Genomic DNA, 27,197 nt, shown 5'->3' on the forward strand with positions numbered 1-27,197 from the left:
AATCATCACTAATTTTCTGATTACTGATTCATTTTCATTGTCAACAGAACTTTCACAAATGATTCCTAAATGATTTTTGGGTAGATACAGGCCGGTCTTCTCACCTGCTTACCATTTATGCCTATCACTAACAGAACCCCCTAAAATTTTTCATAGCTAGCACAACACTGCTAAAGAAAAAAAGTATGCAGAGTCAAATTGTTGGGTATTGTTTTTTTCTTAACTTATTTGCATCCTCTTTTAAAAAATATTTTCTTTCAAAGTGGATTCCAAAATCAGAAGAGTAACTACAATTAAAACTAAAATATCATAAGTATCACACACAACAACGTAAAAAAAAAAATCCCTGTCAACTACTTACAGGGTTTTAAAACAGAACCCATTGCCCTGTGTAACAGGTGACAGTAAAAGTCAGAATATTCTAATAGTGGTGGGAGGAAGAATTGAGAGTCTTCAATTTTAGGACTAATAGTTTGACAGAATCTGGGCTTAAAGTGGAAAAGTTGGTCTGATGGTGCACTCATTCCCCTTGTGAGACAAAAAGGGACAGCTGCAGTTATAGCATGAAATGGAAAATGGCAGAAAGGTGTTGGCGATGATTAAAGGAGTTGTAAAACATTTTCTAATACTACTGCTATTAGAAGAAAAGGCCATCCTGACAGTGAGATAACGCCCATTTTCTGAAACACTAAGTTCATCACTTAAAATCCAGAAGTGGAGCAAAAGTCAGGTGTAGACACAGCTTTAGGTGCTAACTGAGCAAGACACCACTGGGATTTATCAAAGGTGGGGAGAAACCATACAAAATATTAGCTGGAATAGGCATAGCTTGGAACTTATATGCACAAAGAACTACAATATGCTGCTACTTCCATTCTTGCCTCCCTGCCAAATGGTTTGGTTGTTTCTGTATGAAGCATCAGCGTTCACAGCTTGTATTTGCCTTGCTGCAATGGATTCTCAGCTAGAGAACCTGCAGAACATCAGAAAAAACAGGATGCCTAAAAAAGAGATGGACATCACCCGTAGTTAAACTAAACAATATAAAAACCAAAAGCAGCAATGTAAAGTTTCATTCACATAATCTAGAATAAATAGCTGCTCTACTCAGGCTTAGATTGTCACCGGCCAATCAGCATGTAGGGGCTCAATATCCAGTTTGCTACAAAGAGGTCCCCCCCCCATTTGCAACTGCTGCAGATGACGTAATGGGATATGAATTAATGTCACAAAGGGTTATGAAAATAAAAGTATAGATTTATTTAATAAAATTCAAACTATCAGGTGTATGGAGCTTAAGGTGGGGGAATCTACATTAAAGTGCAATTTGTCTTCAGACTCTCAGGTAAGAATCTGAGCAACCCCAACATTGCAAAACTATGTTACATGACACACCGCAAATACATGCGGCTATTTTTTCCTGTTGCACAATTACGTATTTCAGCGGCTAAATAAAAGTGATATATTGACTTAAAACAATATTAATGGTCAAAGAATAATTAAGAAATCCTTCATCATAACTTTCTCAGCGGGAGGCCTATAAACGATCAAGAATAATGTGCTGTATTCTTTAGGCACTGAGGTCAATTCCTGCATACAAATCTTTACAGCAGAAGTGGGGGGAAGAAAAACCCTTCAGAAAGTGGGCCATTCATCTGAACCAAGTTCAGAGAATTTCCAGCACTGTGAAAAGATATGTTATGCAAGCACATAGATGTATTCAGTGGGGGTAGGCTGAACCAGCTACATGGAGACTACAAAGAAGCCCTCCCATGGCTCATGAATAAGTCGAGGAAATGATCAGAAAAAAATAGAGAGATGTTTAGACAGATGGCCCACTTAAAATGCCTGGGACAGGGCATAAGCAATTTTAATGAAACTTTAGATCTAGAATAGAAATTGTGGTTTTCTTCCAAAAGGAAGGAGGGGTGGGGTGGGGAGGGGGAGGAAATCAAGAAAGGCAAATAGAAATTTAACAGTTCACACAACAGTCCATTTTATGGCATAAAAAGACAAAGCATTTTTCAGCATTGTTTGTTGAATGAGTTCATATAAAGAAGGATCCTTCATCGTGCCTTCGGTTATCAAGAGGAATATAAAAGCATGCAATAGATAGATTAAAGGAATTTTAAACAGAAGCCGACTGCCAAACAAAACAAAAATCGTAGCTTTTACTACTCCAGTGCTTTCAAGATTTTCCAGCATAAAGATTCTCAACAGCACACACAAAAAAGATAAAAGCAGGGCTTTCATATTTTTGAGAACTAAAATATGGAAAATATTCTACTCACTTATTTATCATATATAAATACATGCAGGCACACCCAATATGCTCCTCACTCTTATAGAAAATACACTAAGTGTATCTGTACATTAAAAAAGAAAATTAGATTGCAACATATTTAATTGACTAAACCATGGGGCACACCATCCACGGTTTGCTACCTCAGATTACCTTTACAAAGCCACTACTCAACAGTATTTGCAGAATGAGTTTTTAAAGATGCTTTTATATAAAACTAGCTAAATTTCTGCCCATATAAAAGATAGTCTTTGATTTTTTGATGCAGAAGTCAATGGGAACAGTAGCTATCCCACACCAACAGCTATTCATGGAGGACAGGGGGCTGATTTCTCACTGTTTTTTCTCTCTCTTTAAACCTAAATGCAAGAAAGCCAAACCCTCCTCAGGATAGTAAGGGACACTAAAACTGGAAGAACATGGCCAAATAACAACTGTCCAGAAATTGACTTAATAATACGGAATGGTGCACACTTTTGTAGGAAATGCAAATTCCTTCACGCCGAACATTCATGTGACATAAATGAATCTGCATTTACCACAAGAAGTGTGCACCTTTGGTTCCATTCAGACTTCAGGTCAAAATATATATATTTTTAATGTCCAAATCTGTGTCAGTGCCCATTTGAGGTTGGTTTGCAAGCAACAATTTCTGCTAACTATGGTTTACAACAACTAATAAACAGTTATGGCAATTGCTCTATGGAGAAATATGCCATTATTTACATAATGACCATGTCAATACAGTGGTACCTTGGTTGTCGAACTTAATCCATTCCAGGAGTCCATTCGACTCCTGGAATCATTCGAAAACCAAGGCGCAGATTCCAATTGGCTGCAGGAGCTTCCTGCACTCAATCAGAAGCCGTGTCGGATGTTTGGCTTCTGAAAAACATTCACAAACAGGAACACTCACTTCCAGGTTTGCAGCGTTTGGGAGTCAAGCCGTTCAAGGTACCACTGTACATAAATGGTTGTATTCAGACTTATGCTCAGAAGAGCAGGAAAAAACAAAGGGGGTGGATTTTGCCAATTCCTCCTTTTCCCTGTAGCTCCCGGGAAACCCCCTTTGGAGGGGTGCAGAGCCATGAGAAGTGGTACAGGGGTCTGCTCCAGAAGGAGGTCTCTACTGGATCTCAGTCGCTTACATAAACGGAAAGAACTATTCCATTCACAGAAGTGGGAGTCAGGGTCCAACCTGTGTGCTTCACAAAGGAATTAAGTTTTGGAAAAGATAGTCCTTGTTTCAAGAAGCTTTCAAGCTAGATTTTAAAAAGAAATAGAAGGACAAAAGGAAGATAGGATGGGGTGAAGTACAGGAAATTATTGATATTAATGGGGAATACGAACAATGACTTGCTTACTTCAGCCAAGTCTATCTGAATTTACAAAGATGTAAAAAACCTATGCCTTGGGTCATAAGTGAAAGCCTATACAATCTTAAAAATAAGCATGTTTGAAACTATTTTCCTTTTTTTCCATTTGCACAAAGTTAGGCAAAATATTTTTTTTTTTCAGGATAAAGTAAGCACTGTAAGGCTTGGAGGCTTTGTTCTACTGGAATAAGTTTCAGTAGTTCATACCAAAGATATACTGAAATCTTTCATATTATATGCTGAATTTCAAAGTGCTTTGGATCAAATCCTTAGCCTGCACACAACTGCATCATTAAACTTAACTGGCTGCACCCAGTGATAAAGCTCTGGCGGCACAAGGGGTTTTCCATACGTCCAACAGAACTTCCTGCCCAGTCCCTTCCAGCTTCCTGCACAATCAAGTTTTGGAGGGTTGAGGGACCCTCTGGAACAGATATCTGTACCAAGATTTCTTGGTACAGAGAAGAGGAAACAAAAGCCCCATTTCACCAGCAGAAGCCCACTGGTGTATCATTAGATACAATCAAAGTGGTACCTCGGGTTCCAGACGCTTCAGGTTACAGACTCCGCTAACCCAGAAATAGTATCTTGGGTTAAGAACTTTGTTTCAGGATGAGGACAGAAATCGTGCAGCAGTGGCGTGGCAGCAGCGGGAGGCCCCATTAGCTAAAGTTGTGCTTCAGGTTAAGAACAGTTTCAGGTTAAGAACAGACCTCCAGAACGAATTAAGTTCTTAACCCAAGGTACCACTGTATTATAAATTTATACGAATTATACATTATTAAATCAGGACTATCGTAAATGTAGGCATTTTGTATAATGAAATCTCAGCATCAATTGTATTACAGTGGTACCTCGGGTTAAGAACGTAATTCGTTCCGGAGGTCCGTTCTTAACCTGAAGCACCACTTTAGCTAATGGGGCCTCCCACTGCTCCCGTGCCGCCGGAGCACAATTTCTGTTCTCATCTTGAAGCAAAGTTCTTAACCCGAGGTACTGTTTCTGGGTTAGTGGAGTCTGTAACCTGAAGCGTATGTAACCTGAGGTACCACTGTATCATATTTAAAACATATATAGTACCCATAAGTAACACTGGTCGCACACAAGCACGTTTAACTGATATAGAGTGCCACAGGGCTTAAGTCAAGCATTCCCTACTCCCTAAGCCAGGCAAAATCCATTTCGGGGGCCTAATCCGGCCTGCTGGTTGGTTTTATCCGGCCCCTGTGGCGGTTTATTTCCTGGGATAAAATCCTAAAAAAAACCTCAACAACTTCAATCCTGAAAGAAGCTCAACAACTTTGGTCGGCCCCCACGGCCCTTCACTTCATCAAATCTGGCCCTCTTTGAGAAAAGTTTGAACACCACTGCCCTAAGCCATATAGGTGAGATGAAGGAAGCACATGCAATTCTCAAGTAGGAAGTTCCAGTTCTGTAGCATTGCCTGCTATTTCGCTCCAAGGTCTCTGGCATTGTTCAAGCTCTATCTACTTCCCTGTACTCTGCCTCTTTTACCTAAAATTTCCTTGGCCCCCAATGCTCAGGACTGGACAGAGAAGGGGAAGATCTTTTAGAGTGATGTTGGATTGAAGTTAAGTGGCTTCTAGCTGAGCAGATTTTAAAGTTATAAATGTATCAAGATTAAGGACTAGGACCAAAAAGACTAAGTGAAATGGAAAAATAGGTTCAAATAGGTAAAAATCTAATGGCATAATATATCAAGATTTAGAATTGGAATTAAAAAGGAGGGTAAGAAATTGCTGGGTTTACAAACTGAATTGGAATACAAAAGAGGGAGGTATGAGGAAGTCCGGGAAACAAGTAAATTCAAAAGAGGTTATGAAAGGACGGAACTATTTTAAACTGTTTTCTCTCTTTTTTTTCTTTCCTTTTTACTTTTTTCTATTCTGTACTTTGTATTTTGTATTTTTCTTTGTTTTTGTTAAAATTTTTGTGTTTAATAATGTGATTTTATTCTTTCTGAAACTTTAATAAATATTAATTAAAAAAAAAAGAAGATCTTTTTCCTCAAACTGCTTTCTGAGGGAACCTGAATTTCCTTCAGGAGAAGAGCAGCAGCAGGGACAATCTTTTTTCACGAGATGGCATGTTGCCCTGCATTATGCAGTCAGGAGGAGGAGCTGAGTGTATTCTAGGGCCAACCCTCAGCTAATGGAGAGTGATGATGGGAGAGTTCTATGGGTGTTCCCTCCACAGGCATGTTGATGGAGAGTGTATGTTACTCCAAGGTAGAAGTTTGGAAATTACTGCTTTAGACAAAAGAGCAATTTTCAAAATCTTCTAATAGAGCAAATATTAATGAACTGCATAAGTGAACATTCATGTTGAAATAAAGAAGGGGGGCATTCATCCTTTTTTCAGATAAAGAAAAGCTTTGCACTGGGGTTAATTGTTTGTAACAAATCTACATCCCATCAAGTCACTCTGAGTAATTGGGGAGGCTGCTGGAGCCCTGTCTTCTCTCACAGTAGATTATATTCTCAGAGGGGGAAATTGGTAGTTTTTCGGTTGTTGTTGTTTTTTTAAAAAAAGAACACCCCAATACAACATTAGCTATACTCAGCATGTGTAATTAGACCCATTTAAGTCCCTCCAAAAGAGCCCAGGCTTGCACTGATGAATGACTTCCTCAATGGTAGTCCAGGATCAAGTTAGTATTTTAAATTAATTGCTAAGGATTTATTAATATTATGAAACTGCTTTAAAATTGATTTTAATTGTTTCGTTATTATTTAATTTCATGAACAACCCTGAGGGTCCATTTTGGCTTTGTGCTGGGACTATATATATATATATATATAATTTTTTTCAAAAAAATGGCTGACAGAAATAAACATTACTTTTTATAAAATAGACAAGATTCCTTTTCTGTGAAACTTTAATAAATATCATTTTAAAAAAAAAGAAAGAAAGAAAGAAACCAACGAGCAGGAGGAAAAGCAGGATGCCGGAGATTGATTAATAAGAGGCACTGTGGTGCAGAGGATATTTTCAATGCATCTGGAACAGGCTAAAATGTGATTTAAAGACTATGGATCAAAAAGTTAGGAGTGCATCCCCTTCAAACACACACAAGCTTAGCTTGGACTGATACACAACAAAAGACGACGAAAAGAAACAAGGGTTACCCCTACCGTTACCTTAATGAGGAGGGACTGGAACACTAATTACACCCCATCTTACCACACTTAGCCTTGCCATACCGTCAGATGCATGCTCAGTAGTATCAGTTCTAGAAAGAGAGCTTCTGAAATGATTTTGAGATGCATTCTCAACAAGGAAAACCAAGGAGCACCAACAAGATCAGCACATCCCCTAGTGGAGGCAAGTTCTTGCTAAAAACTCAGCACTCCATTCTGGCATTCTCAAATTTATCTCCCCCCTCCACTCCCCTTCCCTTCCCTTCCTTTCCCTTCCCTTATGTGACTTGTCTTTCTTTTCATTGGAAAGCTTGGGTCTTACTTTCATACACGGAAAGTACCTGCCACGTACAAAACTGTAACTGAGATGAACTGCTTCAGGAGACAGTTTCCGTGTGAAAAGCAGTATATGTGACCACAAGCACCTGCAGAAAGTAACTGGCAGAACAACAGGTGACTTGAGATCATCCTTGACAGAAAGAATCTGTGTGTGTAAGCATTTACAGACAAACACACATAAAGAGGGGTGCTTGCTTAGCTCTGTATTTAGTTTTACGCTTAAAGCTAAAATTAAGTTTGCAAAGTCTCCAGGCAATAGGTAATAACACCGGGATGACCTGCCTTGGTTTGTTTGTTTTAAAGGGGTGTGCATGAATTTAGTCATGTGCCTCTTTAATTAATATGGACGACTGTCCTGAACATAAGTTTTACCTAAGGGTCTCTTTCTATACTGGCGTATCACCTTTCAGACCAATAGCTTGTTCAGTTAGAACAGGTTAGATAAAAATGTAGTAAGCTCTCGGGAGGAGTTCTCGGGAGGATAGGAGTACCAGTAAATTAACTGTTACCATATGTTTGACTCTTTTGGGCCAAATTCAGTCATAAACCCTTGCCAAACCACATTTTGGCAGACAATCGCCTAAAGTAGCTTTCACTCTAACTTAAACTAGGAGCAAATGAAAGAGAGCTTGGAAATTAACAGAAGAAACGGCTTTTAAAGCCTATTATTGACAGAATAGTGCGTAGAAAATTATTTAAACAAAGCCAGTAAATGCATTCGGCTGTATCAATAAAGCAACTGGATCATCGAAAGACAATTCTTCTCTTAAATTAATACAGAAAAAGAGCAAGTATTTAAAGCAAACTAGCACTGCAATATCAGATATATCATTTTTCATGGCAGAAGGTTTTTTCAAAAGAATTAGTGTAACAATGTTACAAGTTCAAACTTTGTGAATGACACTATAGTTTTCTTGCATTGTAGCAACATTATTTTACCCAGATTAGCAAAAAAGAAATATTATAATCTTGCCTGCAAGACATAAAGCAGCTAACTTTAACATTTTTACACAAAAAGACCATTTTGAAATATGTATTTTTAAAGGAAACTAGGAGTGATTGTGGTAAAGTGGAAGGAAGAAGTTGAACATCTGTGAATTATAAAACTTATTTTTACAAATATAATAAATGTGAACGGATGACATTTTTACATATAAGGTATCCACTAATGAGCTGATGTATAATATTTTTTGTTTCAGATTTCCAAGCTACATACTCAACATTAGTCTGCACTGATGGCTATGTGGCCCATCTAAACAAATTTAGGCTACATTTCTATACACATTTACTTGTGAGTTAGTCCACTAGTGGTGCTTGCGTATGAGCAGACATGTATAGGATTGCACTGTTAATTTTAAACACGAAATGTAAAATACACTATCTAGAAATTGTTGTTTATTTTACAGGAAGAATATTATTCATGTTGACGATTTCTGATTTTGCTGATGAATCTCTTGACCTTCTGACATTTTAAAAGGTAACATTTTTTAAAAGTCGTGGTACTGAAATTACATTAGTTTGCAAAACATACCCACCGTTTAAAGTATTTAAGGGGGTTAAACAAAAATGCAAACGCTTAATGCAACATTAAGCATGTGAAATAAAAACTTGATTGCTTAGGAAGCATGCTATGCTGTTACCCTAGTGACAAGTTAAAAAAAAAAAGGAAAGGAAAAAGACTGCAAGCTGAATGGCTGTATGATATGAAATTAAAATGTTTCACATTGAACAATCCAAAATGAATTGGGAAAGGTTAGAGCAGAGGAGGGAGAAATCAATTCTCCAATGGCAATGGTGAATAGAAAAGAAGTATGAATAGGATTTGCCAGTGGGGTGCAACAGCTGCCAAATATCCTGCAGCCAAAGAACTACAATAATACTGATGAAGTGTGCAAGAGCTTTAGGAATCGTTGCAGGGAGCAGAGGAGTACTCTAACAATAATGTCCCATCCAGCTCCTGCAGCAGAATCAAAGGAAAGATTCATCTTCAGAATTGCAACCCCCCACCTACAAATATGCATATGAAAACTCGTATACAAAACTCACTTCCTTAGCAACCAGGATCCAAAATGCCACAGAGCTAGTTCCATGAGCCAAAGGACTCTTAAGGCTTCCCTTTCTTTCAAACCAGATGCCACATTTTTGAAAGCTTCAAAAAATAATAACTGAAAGCTTCAAAAACACTTTACAGTATGACATCACATGGGGTCAACTGTCCAGACCAAACAAAAGGTTTTTTTTAAAAAAAAAATCCTTTACCCATGCTCCAGTCCTTGGGCAAGGAAAGTATCCTGGCCAAATGAAGCAAACATACTAGAGATCTGAAAACAGTATGTGCACCTAGAGATTATGAGGAGCCAACTATTTCTCCCAACCCAACACAAAATGGCCTGCTTAGGCGACAGCATGTGATGAGATAACTGGTCCTTATCTCTGATGTGTTTCAAAGGTCCAAGAGGCTCTGCAGTAAAAAAATGCTCAACCACTGAACATGTGAACAGCTGAGTAAATGCTCAGCTAGTGGCGGTCTGCTGTATTCTCATTGTTATATTTTTTTGCTGTAGTTTGGTTGATGTTTTAGTTAATTAACATTTTATTGTATGGTTTTATAGAGTGATAAGATGTAAGCCATCAGTGGATCTGATGAAGAATGGGACATTTAGCTGTACTTGTAGCAAAGACTAGAGCTCAATACTCACCTTTCTCTCATCCCAAGAGAACCATAATGTAAACATTGCAGTTAGTGATAGCACCATAGAAAACTACTGCATGCAAGACAGCCATTGCATTAGCAATGTGTTTATAGAGTTTTCAGTTTAACAGTAGCAAAAAAATTCATGAAAGATAAATCTTGGGCCATAGAGACAAGGGTTTGGGCCCTGTAGAGGTACAAGGCCCAAAACTTAGGACCCCTTAAATTAGAGACTGGGAAATTGTGTTCCTTCAGATGTTGCTAGACTGCAACTCCTGTCTTCCCTGACTATTTCTCATGATGGCTCCAAATGATAGAAGCAGAAATCCAACGTCGTAATAGTCACTGGTTGCCCACCCCTGGATTAAACCGTACCTTTGTAACATGTAAAGAAGGGGAACTACCAGGTACAGCTTGAGAGCCTAGTGTCCTGTGCATTTTCCCTAACTTGAATAAAAATTTACAGACCTCTGCTTTGAATACACTAATTATCAAATGCAACACACTAAAGTAGTGTAAAAGTATAAGTGGGAAATCCTTGATTAACATCTCACTTCATCCATAAACCAAATAGAATACCATAGGTGAGTCACACATTTGACCTTCCTGAGAAATATCTAGTTCCTTTGGACAGTCCTTACCCCTTCTAGCTTCTAATATTTGATCTGGTTGAGAAATAAAATGGCATATCCTTGTTTAGGAACAGTTCAAAGGATTAAGGTCAGAACAACTCTAGGTTTGTACTGGCCAATGCACATTTGGTGTCTTGGATGGAATGAGCAGACCAGAAATGATAGCTGCTTGCAACCATATCATTAGAGACAGGGGCAGAGGAAAGGGGGTGCGGTGGGTGTGGGCCGCCCTGGGTATCACCACTGAGGGGGGTGACAAAATGCCGGGCGGCACTCACCACGGGCCTGCAGTGCGCCCAAGCCACACGTCTCTCCTGGGAGTGACACGGTGGCTTGAGTGCCCGCATGCTCCGCGCTGCCCCAAATGGTCCACCCACCGCTCTCCCCTCACCTATAGGGCGGCTGAGTGGGAGGAGGTAGGCAGACTCCTCAGATGTCCCACGGAGCGTCCTGCCCCAGCTGGTCCCACCCCTGGGCGCAGGGCACATGCACCACCCCAGGTGCCCGATCAGCTTGCTCAGCCGCTGCTTAGAGATGCAGGCAGGTTGGCCAATAGAGATAGAGACTAAGCACAGGCTTACATGATATTTCAATAAACGTAACAGGCTATACTCTTATGTCTCCACCACACTGACCCAACCACACAGGAATGTTACGAAAGAATTACTGTGATGGCGTGAAGCCTTTGTACATAAATCCTAATATATTATTATTATTAAATGACACTTCCTGAATTTTGCATCATTTGTTCTGTTAGCCTGTTTTTATTCTATTAAAATTACATTCCAAAAATTTGTGTTCCTTCCCATTCTCTTTGCCCCAAGAAATATATATTATAATCACCATTCACTTAAAGCTAATTTGAAACCGTATCACAACTGTTCACATAACGGTAATGATGAACCTAAAAATATTCAGATAAACTATTGTGAAAGTGTTATGGGCGCAGAAATGCAAATGCTCATGGGGATAACAATATAACTGTGGCTATTTCAAATACATTATGTATTTACATTTAATATTTTTCATTTCAGTGATCTCTGTTTGAAGTGCTGAATACAATTTACAATCTTTAAAAAATATATTCTGAAGATACTTTAAGAGAGGCATCTATTAGCTCCATTTTACAATTCAAAAATAAATAAATCCAACATTACAAAGCATGCCAGAGGGGTGTGGGAGCAGACAACGCAGGCAAGACCTCTCAATGGCAAGTTCCTTTGTCTTTAAAAGGACAAAGGTTTAAAATGTCCTCGTTTTAAACACAGAGCCAATTTTTCCTCAAGCATGCTACATCGGGTAATACAGGCATGCAGCAAACCGTGGATTTTTCCAAGCTATGAATGATGGGAGGCCAAAACCAATAGAGAAATTAGGAAAATAAGCTTTGCAGCCAACACAAGCAACACATAGGAAGTGCTGTAGGCAATCGGCTTTAGAAGTGTAAACATTACATTAGCAGACCCAAGAGAGGACCACACCTGGAGCACTTGCTCTCCTATTCCCCCATCCAAACTGCTAATGAAAATAAAGACTCCCATTAGTTGAACATCACTTTTCGTTTGAGAGATCTTGGCTACGCCAAACAAGCTAGATTCTCTCAAGCCAAACTATGTCCACTGGAAACTGTATCATAATCTGACATCATGATAACTGCAGGATTGTTGTTTTATCGCCTAATGTAAAAATGACTTGAAGCAATGGGTGGCACCCACTTGACAATAAACCAACCTATTTAAAAAATAAGATAAATGCTACATATAATGGTTCAAAACAGTGCAATATATATTCACAGCTACTTCCTGTAAGAAATCTGTGTCCCTGTTATCCAAGAAGCCTATTATCACATTGACCCACGTGATATCAAGCATTTAGATAATTACTTAGAAAAGAGAAATCTGCTGCGATTTTTCCTAAGAAAAAGAATGCTTGAAAAGCTACCTTTAAAACTGATCAAATAAAAACATTTTTTTAAAAAAAAAAAAAGTTCTGAACTGAATTAATAGGAAGCAAAAATACACACTTCTCTTGCTATAATTGCAACAGAGCCACTTTTACATACTGCCCTCACCCCAATCAACTGCACATCCAGCATGGTCCTCCGCTGACCCTTCCCAGCTCCACCACTGATGTTACTGTACAGTTGGGCCAAGGGGTGGAGGTAGTAAAAGAATGTGAGGTAGCAGAGAAGTAGTTAAAAACAAGAAAGGGACAATCGCCCCTATGGCTACCACCCATTCCAATAAGTCACCCAAATCACAGTGCACAATGCCCCACAAGCCAATAACGATCAGGTAGAGCAAAAGTCAGCAGCAGTTATAAAGCCTGATGTTGTTTTTAACTCCACTTATTTTTCTGAGATAATCAATTGTGTATTGTTTTTGTTGATAAATCAGCTTCACTGGCCAAGATAAATTCTGCAATTGGGTTATTGTTACAGTTCCCCAAGGTTTACATACACAAAAATGGTTATAAAAGCAATATACATTACAAATCATTAATAAGGACAGAAGAAGATCCTGCCTGATCAGAAAGTGGTCCATCAAGTACAGCATCCTGTTCTCACAATGGCTAACTAGATGCTTACGAGATGCCCACTAGCAGGACCCGAGTGCAGTTTCCAGCAACTGGTATTCTGAAGCACAACCCCTCTGACATGTAGAGATTTCTGTGCAAAGCAGACTTACAGTAACTATTGCTAACTATGCCCTTTAGTCCTCCATTGGTTAGACAAACAGACACCTTCTCCAATGCAGAATCAGATATGTAAGATGGTACAAGCACATGTTAAGGGTTGATGAAGTATACCTTAGCAGGTTTTTCTTTTCTTTTTCTGCAAAAAGTTGCAGCCATTTATCTGCAATTTACTTTTTACTGCAGTCAGTATTTATTAAGAACCCTTTTAGTAAAAAAACAGGAAAACGTTATTAGTTGTCATAATCACTGAGGACAGACCGAAAGGTAAATGGGTTTAAATTGCACCGAGATAGGTTTAGGTTCATTATCAACAAGATTTTCTGACATAAGAGGAGGCAGACAATGGAATATAATCACAAAAAAGGGGGTCAGAGATCTCCATCACCGGATTTTTTTTTCCCTGTTGTGCATGCAACACAAACAACTTGAATGTAAGTGGATTTTCTTCCTGACAGATGAGTCCAAATGATAGGCCTGGCAATCCTAAGGTTTTGTCTGCTAGTCTGCATTCATTAGGAAATGTTATAGCTATTATCAACAAAGCAAACTGAGAGCATAGCTTGCTCAAAAAAAAAGTAAACAAATCGTTCAAAATTCACTATATCGGAAAAGCTTGATATTTGGCCTGGAACACAAACAAGAACTGCCAGTTCTCCAATACTTATCGCACTTGACTCAAGACAAAAGTTGCAAAGCACAACTAAGAGAGCAAGGTGAAGAAGGTAAGCGTATCTGACACAATATCGACTTAAGTAAACCCTTTCATGATGTCCAACCGAGGTGGCTAATGCTCCTATAGCTAGAGAGGTCATGCTTTCTTCCCACAGGAAATAATAACTGAAATAAGATAATAAGAGAGGCTATATTTTCCTATATGCCTAGAGAGTTTGCATTACAAAATACTGTATATTTATTATATAGCAATACTTGTACTTTGGAATTTGGGGGGGGGGCTCCCCCCCCTTTATAGGGTATTCTGTTAAATCACAAGTGCTGTGTTTGAGTTAGGGATGCTGTTATTTTAAAAACAAAAACAAAGCTGCTTTGTTTAACGAGCCAGCTTCATGACCGATGGTTAATGGAATCAGATTTGGTTTTAAACCAGGGTCTTTGGTTCGAATGAAAAACCAGGCCAGGTTTCTACAAAAACGAAACTAAGCTCTGCCGTGCTAGATAAGGAGACAGGAGGGGAGGCACATGAGCCCAACACTTTACTCACATTCATTCAGACTTCTCCATAAACTACGGCTTAGCATTATATGTCAGTATAGCCTATGGCATGGTCAATAACCTTTCTTTCCATGAATAAAGGGAAGTTTCAGGTGACTTTTTCATTTCCCACTAACCAAAGGGATCTTTTCATGAGCACAACTCACCATGTCACTATGATTAGGGTTGAAACAGTTAATTTACACACGTTCAAGGTTTTGCACACATCTAGTAAAATCTCAAAACTTTTTTCTTTGAAAAGCAGGCTCACATGACATCATCACAAACTGTCCCTGAAATTTTGAATTTCGGCAGCAGATTGTCAGAGATGACTGCTGTCTGGGAAGCACAAGCTAGTTGGACAAGTGGAACTTGTTGCATGATCTTCTGTATCCTGGTCTACGTCTATGCTACCTTTAACGCCAAAATCATTTCAAGCAGGAAATGGTCGCCTATTTAAAATAATTTGGTAACTGGTAGTACAGGGTTAGGTACACTTTTTATTTAAAAAAAAAGAAAAAGTTATTGCATCAGTAGAATTCAGGGGGGGGGGGTCATGAAATCTTGCAAATTCTGATCAGTTCCTCTGTCTATGCAAAAACACCATTAATAAATGTAAATCTGAAGAAGTGTGCATGCACACAAAAGCTTATACCCAGAACAAACTTAGTTGGTCTCTAAGGTGCTACTGGACAAATTTTTATTTTTTAAATTTATTTTGACTGCGTCAGACCAACACAGCTACCTACCTGAACCATTAATAAAGTGAGTCAGTATACATGACTTTCTACAAACAAACTTACCTTGGAGTTCCCAGAAATCTCTGTGATCTAAGTCGTTCAAGCACATACAAAGACGCCGCTGTTACCAGTAGCTCCCTTTTTTCAGAGTCCTTCAACGTGTGTCCTAAGATTTCAAAATCAATTTTCAAAACTGTAATATGCATCAGAACCATTTTTACAAGATTTCATACCCTGCCCTTCAGTTCAGCAATAATTCTCAGGGCAGCTTAAAAAATGGATAAAACGTAAATTACAGCAAAGAAAAAAAGGTGTAAAAACCAGTAGCAATCATATTTAAATGTTTTAGAAGCCTAAAAAAATAAATAGGTATTTGCCTGACACTTGACATTCCTCCCTGAGGACAGAACTCCAAATGTTGGGCGCTACCACTAAGAGGTCTGTGTCCACAGTGATTACCACCTCACCTCAGAAGGCAAGAGAACTTAAAATGTGCCTCTAAGTAGGTCTTCATCTGTCAAGCAGGTTTGATTAGGAGTAGGCAGTCTCCCGTTTACCTTACTCTCACACCCCACTTAGAAATTTCCCCCATTAGCCCAGTGGACATTCCCAGAAAAAACACCATCTACATATGATCCAAATTCAGAAGGACTCTGCAACAAAGCATCTTCAGCACCAAATTCCAGCACTTTACTAATGAACCAATACCAACAATAAATGTCAAGCACATTCCTACAATGGAAGAACTGGATTGCCACTACAGCATTGAAAAGCATACTGTGACTCAATTCTGCAGCTGGTAATAAATTTGGGTGGGTATCTAAACCACTTGAAACAGCATAGGTTTCAGTTCTTTACTTGATAAAGCAAAGACTTGATAAAGCAAAGACAGTTCCTAGTAGGAAGCCACATGTCTCAGGGCCTAATCACAGGATTGTGGGTAATGTAAAGAGGCATCTGTGCTGTTACGGAGCTTCTGGGTGTTATTCGGAGAGAAGTATGAGCCAGGTCATAAGCAGCATCCAAATTGCTCTTGTGTTGCTTTTGCCATGGTTACCCAGGGCATCAGCCCTTGAGCAAACTTACTCTGGGTGCTATAACATACTAAAGCATGGTACAAGAAATAAAAGAAGCAATGAAAATTGCATTAAAATCCATACAACATCTAGCTTAAAGGTAAAGGTAAAGGGACCCCTGACCATTAGGTCCAGTCGTGACCGACTCTGGGGTTGCGGTGCTCATCTCACTTTATTGGCCGAGGGAGCCGGCATACAGCTTCCACGTCATGTGGCCAGCATGACAAAGCCGCTTCTGGCGAACCAGAGCAGGACACAGAAACGCCGTTTACTTTCCCGCTGGAGCGGTACCTATTTATCTACTTGCACTTCGACGTGCTTCCGAACTGCTAGGTTGGCAGGAGCAGGGACCGAGCAACGGGAGCTCGCCCCGTCGCGGGGATTCAAAACGCCGACCTTCTGATCGGCAAGTCCTAGGCTCTGTGGTTTAACCCACAGCGCCACCCGCGTCCCAACATCTAGCTTAGCCCATTACAATTCCTACAACAGGCAGAAAATTCATAAAGTGGCCCAACAAGACTCTCGGCTATTTTCAGATGGTCCATGGAGAAGAAAGTGTGAAACCCACTGGTAAGAAAAATCTGTTTGCTGCCTCAGAGATTTTGGCCTCTTCTCCAGCCTAGAAGATACATGAAAGAGGACTATAGGAGGGAGGAAAGGAATCTGGTGAGCATGATTCTGCCACCTGACCATCCCTGCTTGAGAATAAGGCACACCTAGAGCTCCCCTTTAGAGCTATGGCAGCTGCTCGCCACAAAATGTCCTGGGCTTTGAAGATACAGATGTGTACATGGAAGATCCTGCATGAAATATCCTCTGTGTAAACTGAGGAGGGGGGTTCATTAATAGCTAATAGAACACTTGTTTCACAATATACTATTATCTTTTTAGATCTTCTTCCAAACCAAAAGGTTGCAATAGTATTTTCTTTGAATGGAGAGAAGTAGAAACATTTTAACCTTCACCTATTTAAAGCTTGGGATCTTACTGGTTACAGGATTTGCAATACTTTATTATATAGAAGCCTATCGAAAATCCGTCACTGCAGCATGCAAAGTAAAAGAAATAATGCCTTTTTTAAAAAGCTGCTTTGTGTTGATGAAAGCTGACACATGAGGAACATATACACTTGAAAATTAGCCTGAACATGTGTCAAGTACTCCACTCCAAGTAAAAATTTAATTAAAAGTTGCCAGCTGAGGTTAATAGGAAAGCTGTCAAGATATTTCATAGAATTAAAAGAAGTTGTAAAAAAAAAAATGTTTATTTTATTGATCCTTGAATTTTAAAAAATCTTGGGGGGTTTTCTAACACATGGGTACTTTGCGTTATACAAGCCTATTAGTAAAAGCATCATAATCAGACACCATATTTTTGAACATAAAAGGAATGGTTGATCTCAGTGAGAAGCAAGGCACAGTAGAAATGTATTCCTGAAACTGACAGCTCCATTTATACAAATGGGTACAGGATTTCACACACCCAGAACTGGGAGGGTGCAGTACCCTGCTACTCCCCCCCCAACCTCCGCCCACCCAATTTTCCTATTTCATTGGGTAGTATTGCTAATATTTGAAGGATTTCCACTCCAATTTCATGGGTCCATTACCAGGTGGCTTTTCTCTAGTTGACCTCATTTTATACTGAATCACATGCAGAAAATACCATGAGTAGAAGTTCACATACTTTTATAGTGATTGCCCCGAAGGGGGCAATGACAATAAAGATATTATTACTATTATTATTATTATTATTATTATTATTATTATTATTATTTCCCCAAGTCTAATGGCACTGAATATTACTGTAGTAATCACAGAAATCACGACATTCTTTCACCACCAGTTTACACCAGTTATATGTATATTTTTGCCTGAAGACAATCACGGTGATAAAATGTACATATACAGGTAGGACCTTTATCTTTAATTAATACAATGTATTCATAGAATCACAGAATCATAGAGTTGGAAGAGACCACAAGGGTCATCGAGTCCAACCCCCTGCCAAGCAGGAAACACCATCAGAGCACTCCTGACATATGGTTGTCAAGCCTCTGCTTAAAGACCTCCAAAGGAGACTCCCACCACACTCCTTGGCAGCAAATTCCACTGTCGAACAGCTCTTACTGTCAGGAAGTTCTTCCTAATGTTTAGGTGGAATCTCCTTTCTTGTAGTTTGGATCCATTGCTCCGTGTCCGCTTCTCTGGAGCAGCAGAAAACAACCTTTCTCCCTCCTCTATGTGACATCCTTTTATATAGTTGAACATGGCTATCATATCACCCCTTAACCTCCTCTTCTCCAGGCTAAACATGCCCAGCTCCCTTAGCCGTTCCTCATAAGGCATCGTTTCCAGGCCTTTGACCATTTTGGTTGCCCTCCTCTGGACACGTTCCAGTTTGTCAGTGTCCTTCTTGAACTGTGGTGCCCAGAACTGGACACAGTACTCCAGGTGAGGTCTGACCAGACCAGAATACAGTGGCACTATTACTTCCCTTGATCTAGATGCTATACTCCTATTGATGCAGCCCAGAATTGCATTGGCTTTTTTAGCTGCCGTGTCACACTGTTGGCTCATGTCAAGTTTGTGGTCAACCAAGACTCCTAGATCCTTTTCACATGTACTGCTCTCAAGCCAGGTGTCACCCATCTTGTATTTGTGCCTCTCATTTTTTTGCCCGTGCAATACTTTACATTTCTCCCTGTTAAAATTCATCTTGGTTTTTTTTGCCCAGTTCTCTAATCTGTCAGGTCGTTTTGAAGTGTGATCCTGTCCTCTGGGGTGTTAGCCACCCCTCCCAGTTTGGTGTCATCTGCAAATTTGATCAGGATGCCCTTGAGTCCATCATCCAAGTCGTTGATAAAGATGTTGAATAAGACCGGGCCCAAGACAGAACCCTGTGGCACCCCACTAGTCACTCTTCTCCAGGATGAAGAGGAACCATTGATGAGCACCCTTTGGGTTTGGTCAGTCAGCCAGTTACAAATCCACTGAGTGGTAGCATAGTCAAGACCGCATTTTACCAGCTTCTTTAACAAGAATATCATGGGGAACCTTGTCAAATGCCTTGCTGAAATCAAGGTAGGCTACATCCACTGCGTTCCCTTCATCTACCAGGCTTGTAATTCTGTCAAAAAACGAGATCAGGTTAGTCTGACATGACTTATTTTTCAGAAATCCATGCTGACTATTGGTGATCACAGCATTCCTTTCTAGGTGCTCACAGACTGTTTGCTTAATGATCTGCTCCAGAATCTTCCCTGGTATTGATGTCAGACTGACTGGGCGGTAATTATTTGGGTCCTCTCTTTTCCCCTTTTTGAAAATAGGGACAACATTTGCCCTCCTCCAGTCTGCCGGGACTTCGCCTGTTCTCCAGGAATTCTCAAAGATGACTGCCAGTGGTTCTGAGATCACATCTGCCAGTTCTTTTAATACTCTTGGATGCAGTTCATCTGGCCCTGGAGACTTGAATACATCTAAACTAGCCAAGTATTCTTGTACTATCTCCTTAGTTATTCTGGGCTGTGTTTCCTCTGCTGAATCATTTGCTCCAAATTCTTCAGGTCGGGCATTGTTTTCTTTATCGGAGAAGACTGAGGCAAAGAAGGCATTGAGGAGTTCAGCCCTTTCTGTGTCCCCTGTTTGCATTTCACCATCTTCTCCTCTGAGTGACCCCACTGTTTCTTTGTTCTTCCTTTTGCTACAAACATACCTATAAAAGCCTTTTTTGTTGCTTTTAACCTCTCTAGCAAGCCTGAGTTCATTCTGTGCTTTAGCTTTTCTGACTTTGTGTCTACACGTGCTGGCTATTTGTTTGAATTCCTCTTTGGTGGTTTCCCCCCTTTTCCATTTTTTTGTACACATCCTTTTTTAATCTTAACTCAGTTAAAAGTTCTCTAGATAGCCACCCTGGCTTCTTTAGGCACCTTCCATGTTTCCGTCTCATTGGTATTGCCTGAAGTTGTGCTTTTACTATCTCCCTCTTAACAAACTCCCAGCCATCATGAACTCCCTTTCCTTTTAGTATTACTGTCCATGGGATCTCACCCAGCACTTCCCTAAGTTTTATGAAGTCGGCTTTCTTAAAGTCAAGAAATTGAGTCCTAGTATGCTTGGCTGCTCCTTTCCGCTGTATAGTAAACTTCAGAAGAGCATGATCACTCGCGCCTAATGATCCTTCCACTTCTACCCCACTAACCAGGTTATCAACATTGGTTAGGACCAGATCTAAAATGGCTATTCCTCTTGTTGCTTCTCCCACTTTCTGGACAATGAAGTTGTCTGCAAGGCCAGTGAGGAATCTGTTTGACCTTATGCTCTTGGCTGAGTTTGACATCCAACAAATATCCGGGTAATTGAAGTTCCCCATTACTACTATCTCCCTTCCTTTTGCATGCTTGGCCATCTGTTCCAGGAAGGCATCATCTATGTCCTCCGTTTGGCTTGGGAACTATAGAAGACTCCCACAATGAGGTCACTGTTATTCTTCTCTCCCTTAATTTTGACCCAAATGCTCTCACTTTGGCTTTGAGGTTCTAAATCTTGGGTCTCTTCACAGGTATACACATCCCTGACATATAACGCCACTCCTCCTCCTTTCTTGTCTGGTCTGTTTCTCTGAAATAGATTGTATCCCTCCATTATTACATTCCAATTGTGGGACTTATCCCACCAGGTTTCAGTGATGCCTATTATGTCATATTTAGTTTGCTGTACCAAGAGCTCAAGCTCATCTTGTTTATTTCCCATGCTTTGCGCATTAGTGTACAGACATTGAAGTCCATTAATCATTCCCCCGTGTCTCTTATTTAAGGATTTTTTCCTCCCACCACTAGGTCTGCGTGCTGTTTGCTCCATTTGGTCTATGACATTTGGATGATCATCTTCAACAGCACCTAGCTGTTATTCAGTACTTAGTAAACATTATATAAATCAGTTTTGAGAGAGGAACTCTCTTTAAAGTTTATACACCTTTTTGGCTTATGCTATAGTGCAATGGAAGATTTTCATAAAGATGTTATGCAGCCATACAAAATATAAACTCAAAACTGTAAACCCAATAACCTAAAAAAACAACACCCATGATTCAAAATTAGTGGCTTCTAAGACATAATTTTGGACGCTTCTTCCATTTCATTAACAGTACTATGAATTTGGGTCACCCAGTACCTTCAATTTACTAAATTAATTGCTACCAAATCTGTTGATACAAAGAGCAGAATGAGTAAACTGGTAATTAGTACTCTACAAATTCATGAGGGGAACATTATTGGGTTAAGAATAGGACCCTATCTCATGGGAGAAAATAGAAACGATATATTTGGGAAGTTAAGAGAAGATCATCATAATTTGTTGTTCTACAAAATGTTATGATCTGCTATTTATGATGCCATAGGCTGTAGCCTTCACCATGAGAGGGGTGGTTGAGGAAACCAGCTAACATAGCCCGATCTGTAGTACTCACTTTTGCCTAACAAGTGGAAGTATTTATTTTCTGGCTGTCTCAACTAAATAGCCCTATAACCTCTGAAACTTTGGCTGTGCACATGCTCCCATTTCCTCTTCATCCAGTGTGCTTTCACTGGATCTGGGCCTTATTCGGGTTGAGGTGGCCATCTGTCATGGATGCTTTAGTTGAGATTCCTGTATTGTTGGGGGTTGGGGCTAGATGGCCATGAGGATCCCTTCCTACTCTACAATTCTATGTTTCTACAAGACAGATCCAGGTTGTAACAGGTCAGGTTGAGCAGCCCAGAGTCATCCAGGGTTGTCAGGGGATGGACTGTTAGGCATGAGAGGGAAGAAGGCAGAGAAACTGCAAAGAAGAAGCCACTTGTAAAGAAAAGGCACCACACAGGATCAGACCCTCCTGATAAGCAGGAAGTTCTGATGCTGCACCCACCCCCCTCCCAACCCTATTTTAAAAGAGAGTTTTAAAAATCCTTAACACACACCCCCTAAATTACTTTGGGGGTGCATCCGTGTCATGGGGACAATGGAGGCCCAGATCAGCCTGATCTGGGGGTAACAATTTGGGACCACAGGGTGGATCGGGCAATCCATGCACAGCCCCATTACTTACTGAACCAGTTAACTCACTGTATTGTGGGTAGTATGGTAAAGAAGCTGGGAATGGGAGAAAAGAAGAAGGCCTCAGATATAGGTTAAACCAGTAACAAATTGAGATTTTACTAAGGGTTTTGAAAAGCAGCATTTTAACCCTGTTGTGATATTTCCAGTAGAAATTGGGAACTGCAGGTCTGGAAGGGCTAAATTACAACCCCCAGGATTCTTTGCTTTAAATGTATGGTATGTACATAGCCCTGATCTAGGCTTTCCATACATTAGCTATGATCCCAATTTCAGCTCATTATAACTCGTTTTTAATTTTTAATTTTATTTATTTAACAAGATTTATATACCGCTTGATTGTAATAAAACCTCAACGCGTTAGCAGTGCAGAATCCAGTCTTCTTGTTTTTGGCTTTCGTCCTTCATATCCGAGTCTTCTCAGTCCTGACTTCTTCGGATTTCTAGCTTTTCCCTCACTCGAGTTTCCCAACTTGGTAACACTAACATTGCTCTTGCCCACTTTACTTAGATACACGACTGCTCCCTTGTCCACAGTTGTTAGTCAATCAGAATACTGGTAGTTTGTTTTAACTTTCTAGTTCCCATAATTTTCTCCCCCACCCCCTTTTAAGTTTCATTTCCCTGAGCTGCCCTTCTGAACTTCCTGTGACCTCTTAAACACCATGGCAAAAACAGCCTTTAAACATAAAGCAGCCATTTAAAAGCTAAGAACAAAATGGTTGAACAGATGCATTCCTTCACAACACATGACTTGGTAAAAAGCTTCGGTTACACAGCCCAAGCTGTGCAGCACTCACACATTGCCAAAATATAGAAAATGCATCACCAAAACACAGTATATAAATGGGAGGGGGGACCTGCAAACGCGTTTAGAGGAAAATGTAGGAATAATTGCTATCATTTAAATAGAATTACAATACATCCCACCATATTGGGGAAGACTGTGACCTGTCTGCTGTACAGGCGCTGTTTATGGGCAACTTCAAGACCTCTACTCTGCCTTCTTATGGTTCATTATTGTTAAACCAGACTAGACAGCCCCTCAAACAGAGGAAGACTTCAATAGAAGATTGCTCTCTTTCTGACATCCCTTCAAATAGAGGACTATAAAGTAGGATACATGGCCACCCTAACAGTCAATCACTAATTTAAGAAGAGAAAAATATATTCTCTGTCTCAACAGCTGAACAGTGAAACAAATATTCACTATTACTATTTAATTATCACCACAGTAACAGAAGTGAAGCATATACGGGAATCTTATAAAATCTCTCCTTGCTTAGAAGATTTAACATCTTTTGGAACCCAGCCAGGGTAAATTCTCTCTTTCAGAAGACCTTTTCTTACTTGTCTATATTCTTCTAACTCATAGTCAAAGTCTCTCCAAAAGCCATATCCTGAGTCCACTTTTGATCAATATTATACTAATTAAATGGTTTATTAGTGTAAATGAAATAAATTAAGAGTGCTCTTCCAGCTCTTGGTAAATCTTTGGGACTGAATAAGTACCCAACTTGCCATCATGCAGACTTCCAATGAGAAATAGATTCCTGGAACACAATGTAGTCAATGCTTTCACAAAATGCCAGCATTTATTAACAGCATGCCAGACTTTACTAGCTGAGGATGGGTTCGGAACCAGGCCACTCTCTTAAATCAACAGATCTTGCTATGGAAAAAAAATGTTTCGCTTCAAAGCAACATCGACTGGGTTCCAAAAACCCAACTTGAATTTTCGTCTCCTTGGAAGTTGAAGGAAACAATTGCCTTAATTTTCAAATACACTATTATTTTTAAAAGTAAAATTAGGGAGACCAAAAAACCAAGTTCAAAGAATAATTAGAAAACCATTTCAGAGGAAATTTTCACACATGACCCCACCTCCAGCCATCCCTGCTCCCAACCAAATGCTTAACATTTCCATTAAGGACCAACCTTTAAAGCCATCAGGATACACGTCTGGAAGAAATTTTGTGTTGATGTCTCCCTGGACAAAGCGTGGATGGATGATCACTTCCCGTAGTAATGCAATATTGTGGGCCACACCTGGAAGCACAATAATATTTAGACATCTTAGATTATTAATGAATGCTGAAATAACAAAGGGTACCTGGAATAGAATGGACATGCTCTGCAGAGATATTTGGAGTGCTGGTGTTTGTAGTAGAATGGCAACTCAGAACACCCTAACAATAATGAAAGTTCCAGATGCAAAATGTATGGATAAATGTTATTTCACAGTATTGCACTGTCATTCAGCTTGCAACTTACAGTTGCACACAACAAATATTCAAGTGGTGCACATAGCCAAGTTAAATCTGCCTATGCTTTTTCTGCAACAGGAAACAATATCACTGGACAGAATTCTACAGGTCAGAACAGAAAAGGATATTTAGGCTTTCTGTTCCTCTACTTGAGGACTATGAACAGTCTTTCTGTGTTCACTTTGGGCTGAAACATTTCTAAGCCATTTTCTCCTATATTGTGATATTATTGTTATTGTTATTTTATGTTGTTCTTCCCCCTTAAACACTGAGACACAGCCTATACATTTTACTGATACAGCTTAAGAACCAATTCTTAAACAATGAACACTTCAAAACTTGTTATTTTGTAAAATGCTGGGGATATGATTAAGCTAAGTCAGTCTATGAACCACCTGTTAACTTTGAAACTCACATTCCCATGTCAACTGCAGTAAAATATTTGTAACTGGACTCTGCAGTCAAAATAACTTTTAATACCATTGAATCAAACATAATCCACATTCAGGGTAACAAAAATTCCCAGACAAACATGTAAGATTAAGGAAGTAATATATAGATATTCAACTTGTAAATACGAAAAGCCACCGATGAAAATACTGCAATACATATTTGTTTCCTGAGTGCAAATTCAGCAGTTATGCACATAATGCCACACGTTCCGAGACTGAGTAAATGCTAAAAAACACAATCCACTTTTTTATTTCTTGACCAAACTGCTGTAAGATCCCTGGTGATATGATAGCTGATGACTAATGACAGGGATCTCTTTTTCTATTGATTGCCCCAAGAACTAAAATCAAATATTACTTTTATTCATGCCAAACTATGTGGAGAGAAATCAGAAGCTCCTGCAATCCATAGGACCTAGTATCATGAAAATGTAAATAAGCACTTTAACATGAAATTTTCCCTTTCCGTAAGAGCTCACAAGTCTATCTTCAGCTATTTCTAACACCCAATTTGGGAGGCTTAAGCAAACCTACTTCACCAAACGACTTGAAAGCCGTGGTGCTCTAGCCTCAATCACAACGTTCCTAAGACTTCAGAAATTTCAAAGTATGATTTGCAGTTTAGCTTGACCTCAGTGAAAGTTCACAAGGTATCCCCCATCTGTGTGAATAACTATGAGGCTACAGAAATCTGGACCCCTATAGGAGTTTACTCTTGGCTACCTGCTGCTTCCAAAACACCAGCCAGACATTAACCCCACATTCTCACAGGATCAAACAGAGGCCAGTCTCCATGCGCATTGAACTATATATTATATCCATCGTGCAATGATATTTCCTTCTGTACCACATTTGGTAATCCAAGCAGCTGAGACCAAAGCCACAAAAACTGGAAACATAATGAAATCTGTAACTTCTGTACTGTTCATTCACAATGCCCAAAAACCGGGGGGGGGGGGGGGACGACACACAGAAAATAAGAATGATGTTGCAGATTTGTTCTATGTCCCAAGAAGCGGATGGGACACACACAAATGGTAAGATTTGCCTGGGTAACGGGGACGATGGACACAAAAGCTTGGATTTGCATGGTAAACATTCCCTTCCTTTTTTTATTCCACACAGTATAATAAGGTCAGTCTCTCTCTCATTTATTCAATTTATTAGTCATTTGACAGTTTCCAAGCACTTAAAAGTTTTAAAATCATGAAGCATGGCATAAATTCAGTACAAAAGAACAATACATCACAACAAGAGACACACAATAACCTATAAAACAACCCTAACAAAACAGAAAAAACCCACACTCAATAGACAGGAGAATAATCATAATCCAACAAATTCCCAAGAAAATAGATTCGTTGGAGAAGGAGTGCTGGTGAGGGGACCAGGTAGACACCAACTTTCAAAAATTTAATACGCATTTTCCCGCTAGCTGTTCTGTGGCCACAGCTGGTAACCACTAATACAAGATTTAAGCAGGGCATCCCTACTTCCCTAGCCCCAATCACTTCTGATGCACTAGACCAGAGCGCCTCAACTTTTCATATCAAGTGGGCTGCAAGAATACTTCAACACTGAACCCGCGGGCAGCACACTGTTTTGTCATGCTGCCTTCCCAAAACCAGCTAAGCAAGGCGCTGGGCTTGGGGAAGGATGCATGAGGCTCTGGCGTCTCCTTCTCAAAGCTGGAAAAACACTAACTAGGCTTTGGGACGGAGGTGGGAGGATTCAAGGACCCTGTCAGAGCCCTCACACCTTCTTCCCAAAGCCCAGCACCTCACCCAGCTTGGGGAAGGCAGCACAAGGGCAATGGGGGGCATCAAATGTTGCAGTAAAGGTAAAGGGACCCCTGACCATTAGGTCCAGTCGCGGATGACTCTGGGGTTGCGGCGCTCATCTCGCTTTATTGGCCGAGGGAGCCGGCGTACAGCTTCCGGGTCATGTGGCCAGCATGACTAAGCCGCTTCTGATGAACCAGAGCAGCGCACAGAAACGCCGTTTACCTTCCCGCCGGAGAGGTACCTATTTATCTACTTGCACTTTGACGTGCTTTCGAACTGCTAGGTTGGCAGGAGCTGGGACACAGCGACAGGAGCTCACCCCGTCGCGAGGATTTGAACCACCGACCTTCTGATTGGCAAGCCCTAGGCTCTGTG

The 27,197-nt window shown here is 40.0% G+C and overlaps 1 protein-coding gene across 2 annotated transcripts in view; it reads right to left on the reverse strand.

Moving 5' to 3' along the window:
* Positions 1-27,197, reverse strand: part of PCCA (propionyl-CoA carboxylase subunit alpha) — a 234,330-nt gene that overhangs the window by 93,416 nt on the left and 113,717 nt on the right. For both annotated transcript variants that reach the window (XM_081003052.1, XM_081003051.1), the window contains exons 17-18: positions 24,258-24,368; positions 15,212-15,314 (exon numbers count right to left, since the gene is read on the reverse strand). In XM_081003052.1, coding sequence (XP_080859178.1) covers positions 15,212-15,314; positions 24,258-24,368 — 214 coding nt within the window. The remainder of the gene's footprint in view (positions 1-15,211; positions 15,315-24,257; positions 24,369-27,197) is intronic.

Source organism: Podarcis pityusensis (assembly GCF_964106645.2).
Source record: "Podarcis pityusensis genome assembly, chromosome: 4".
Classification (NCBI taxonomy): domain Eukaryota; kingdom Metazoa; phylum Chordata; class Lepidosauria; order Squamata; family Lacertidae; genus Podarcis; species Podarcis pityusensis.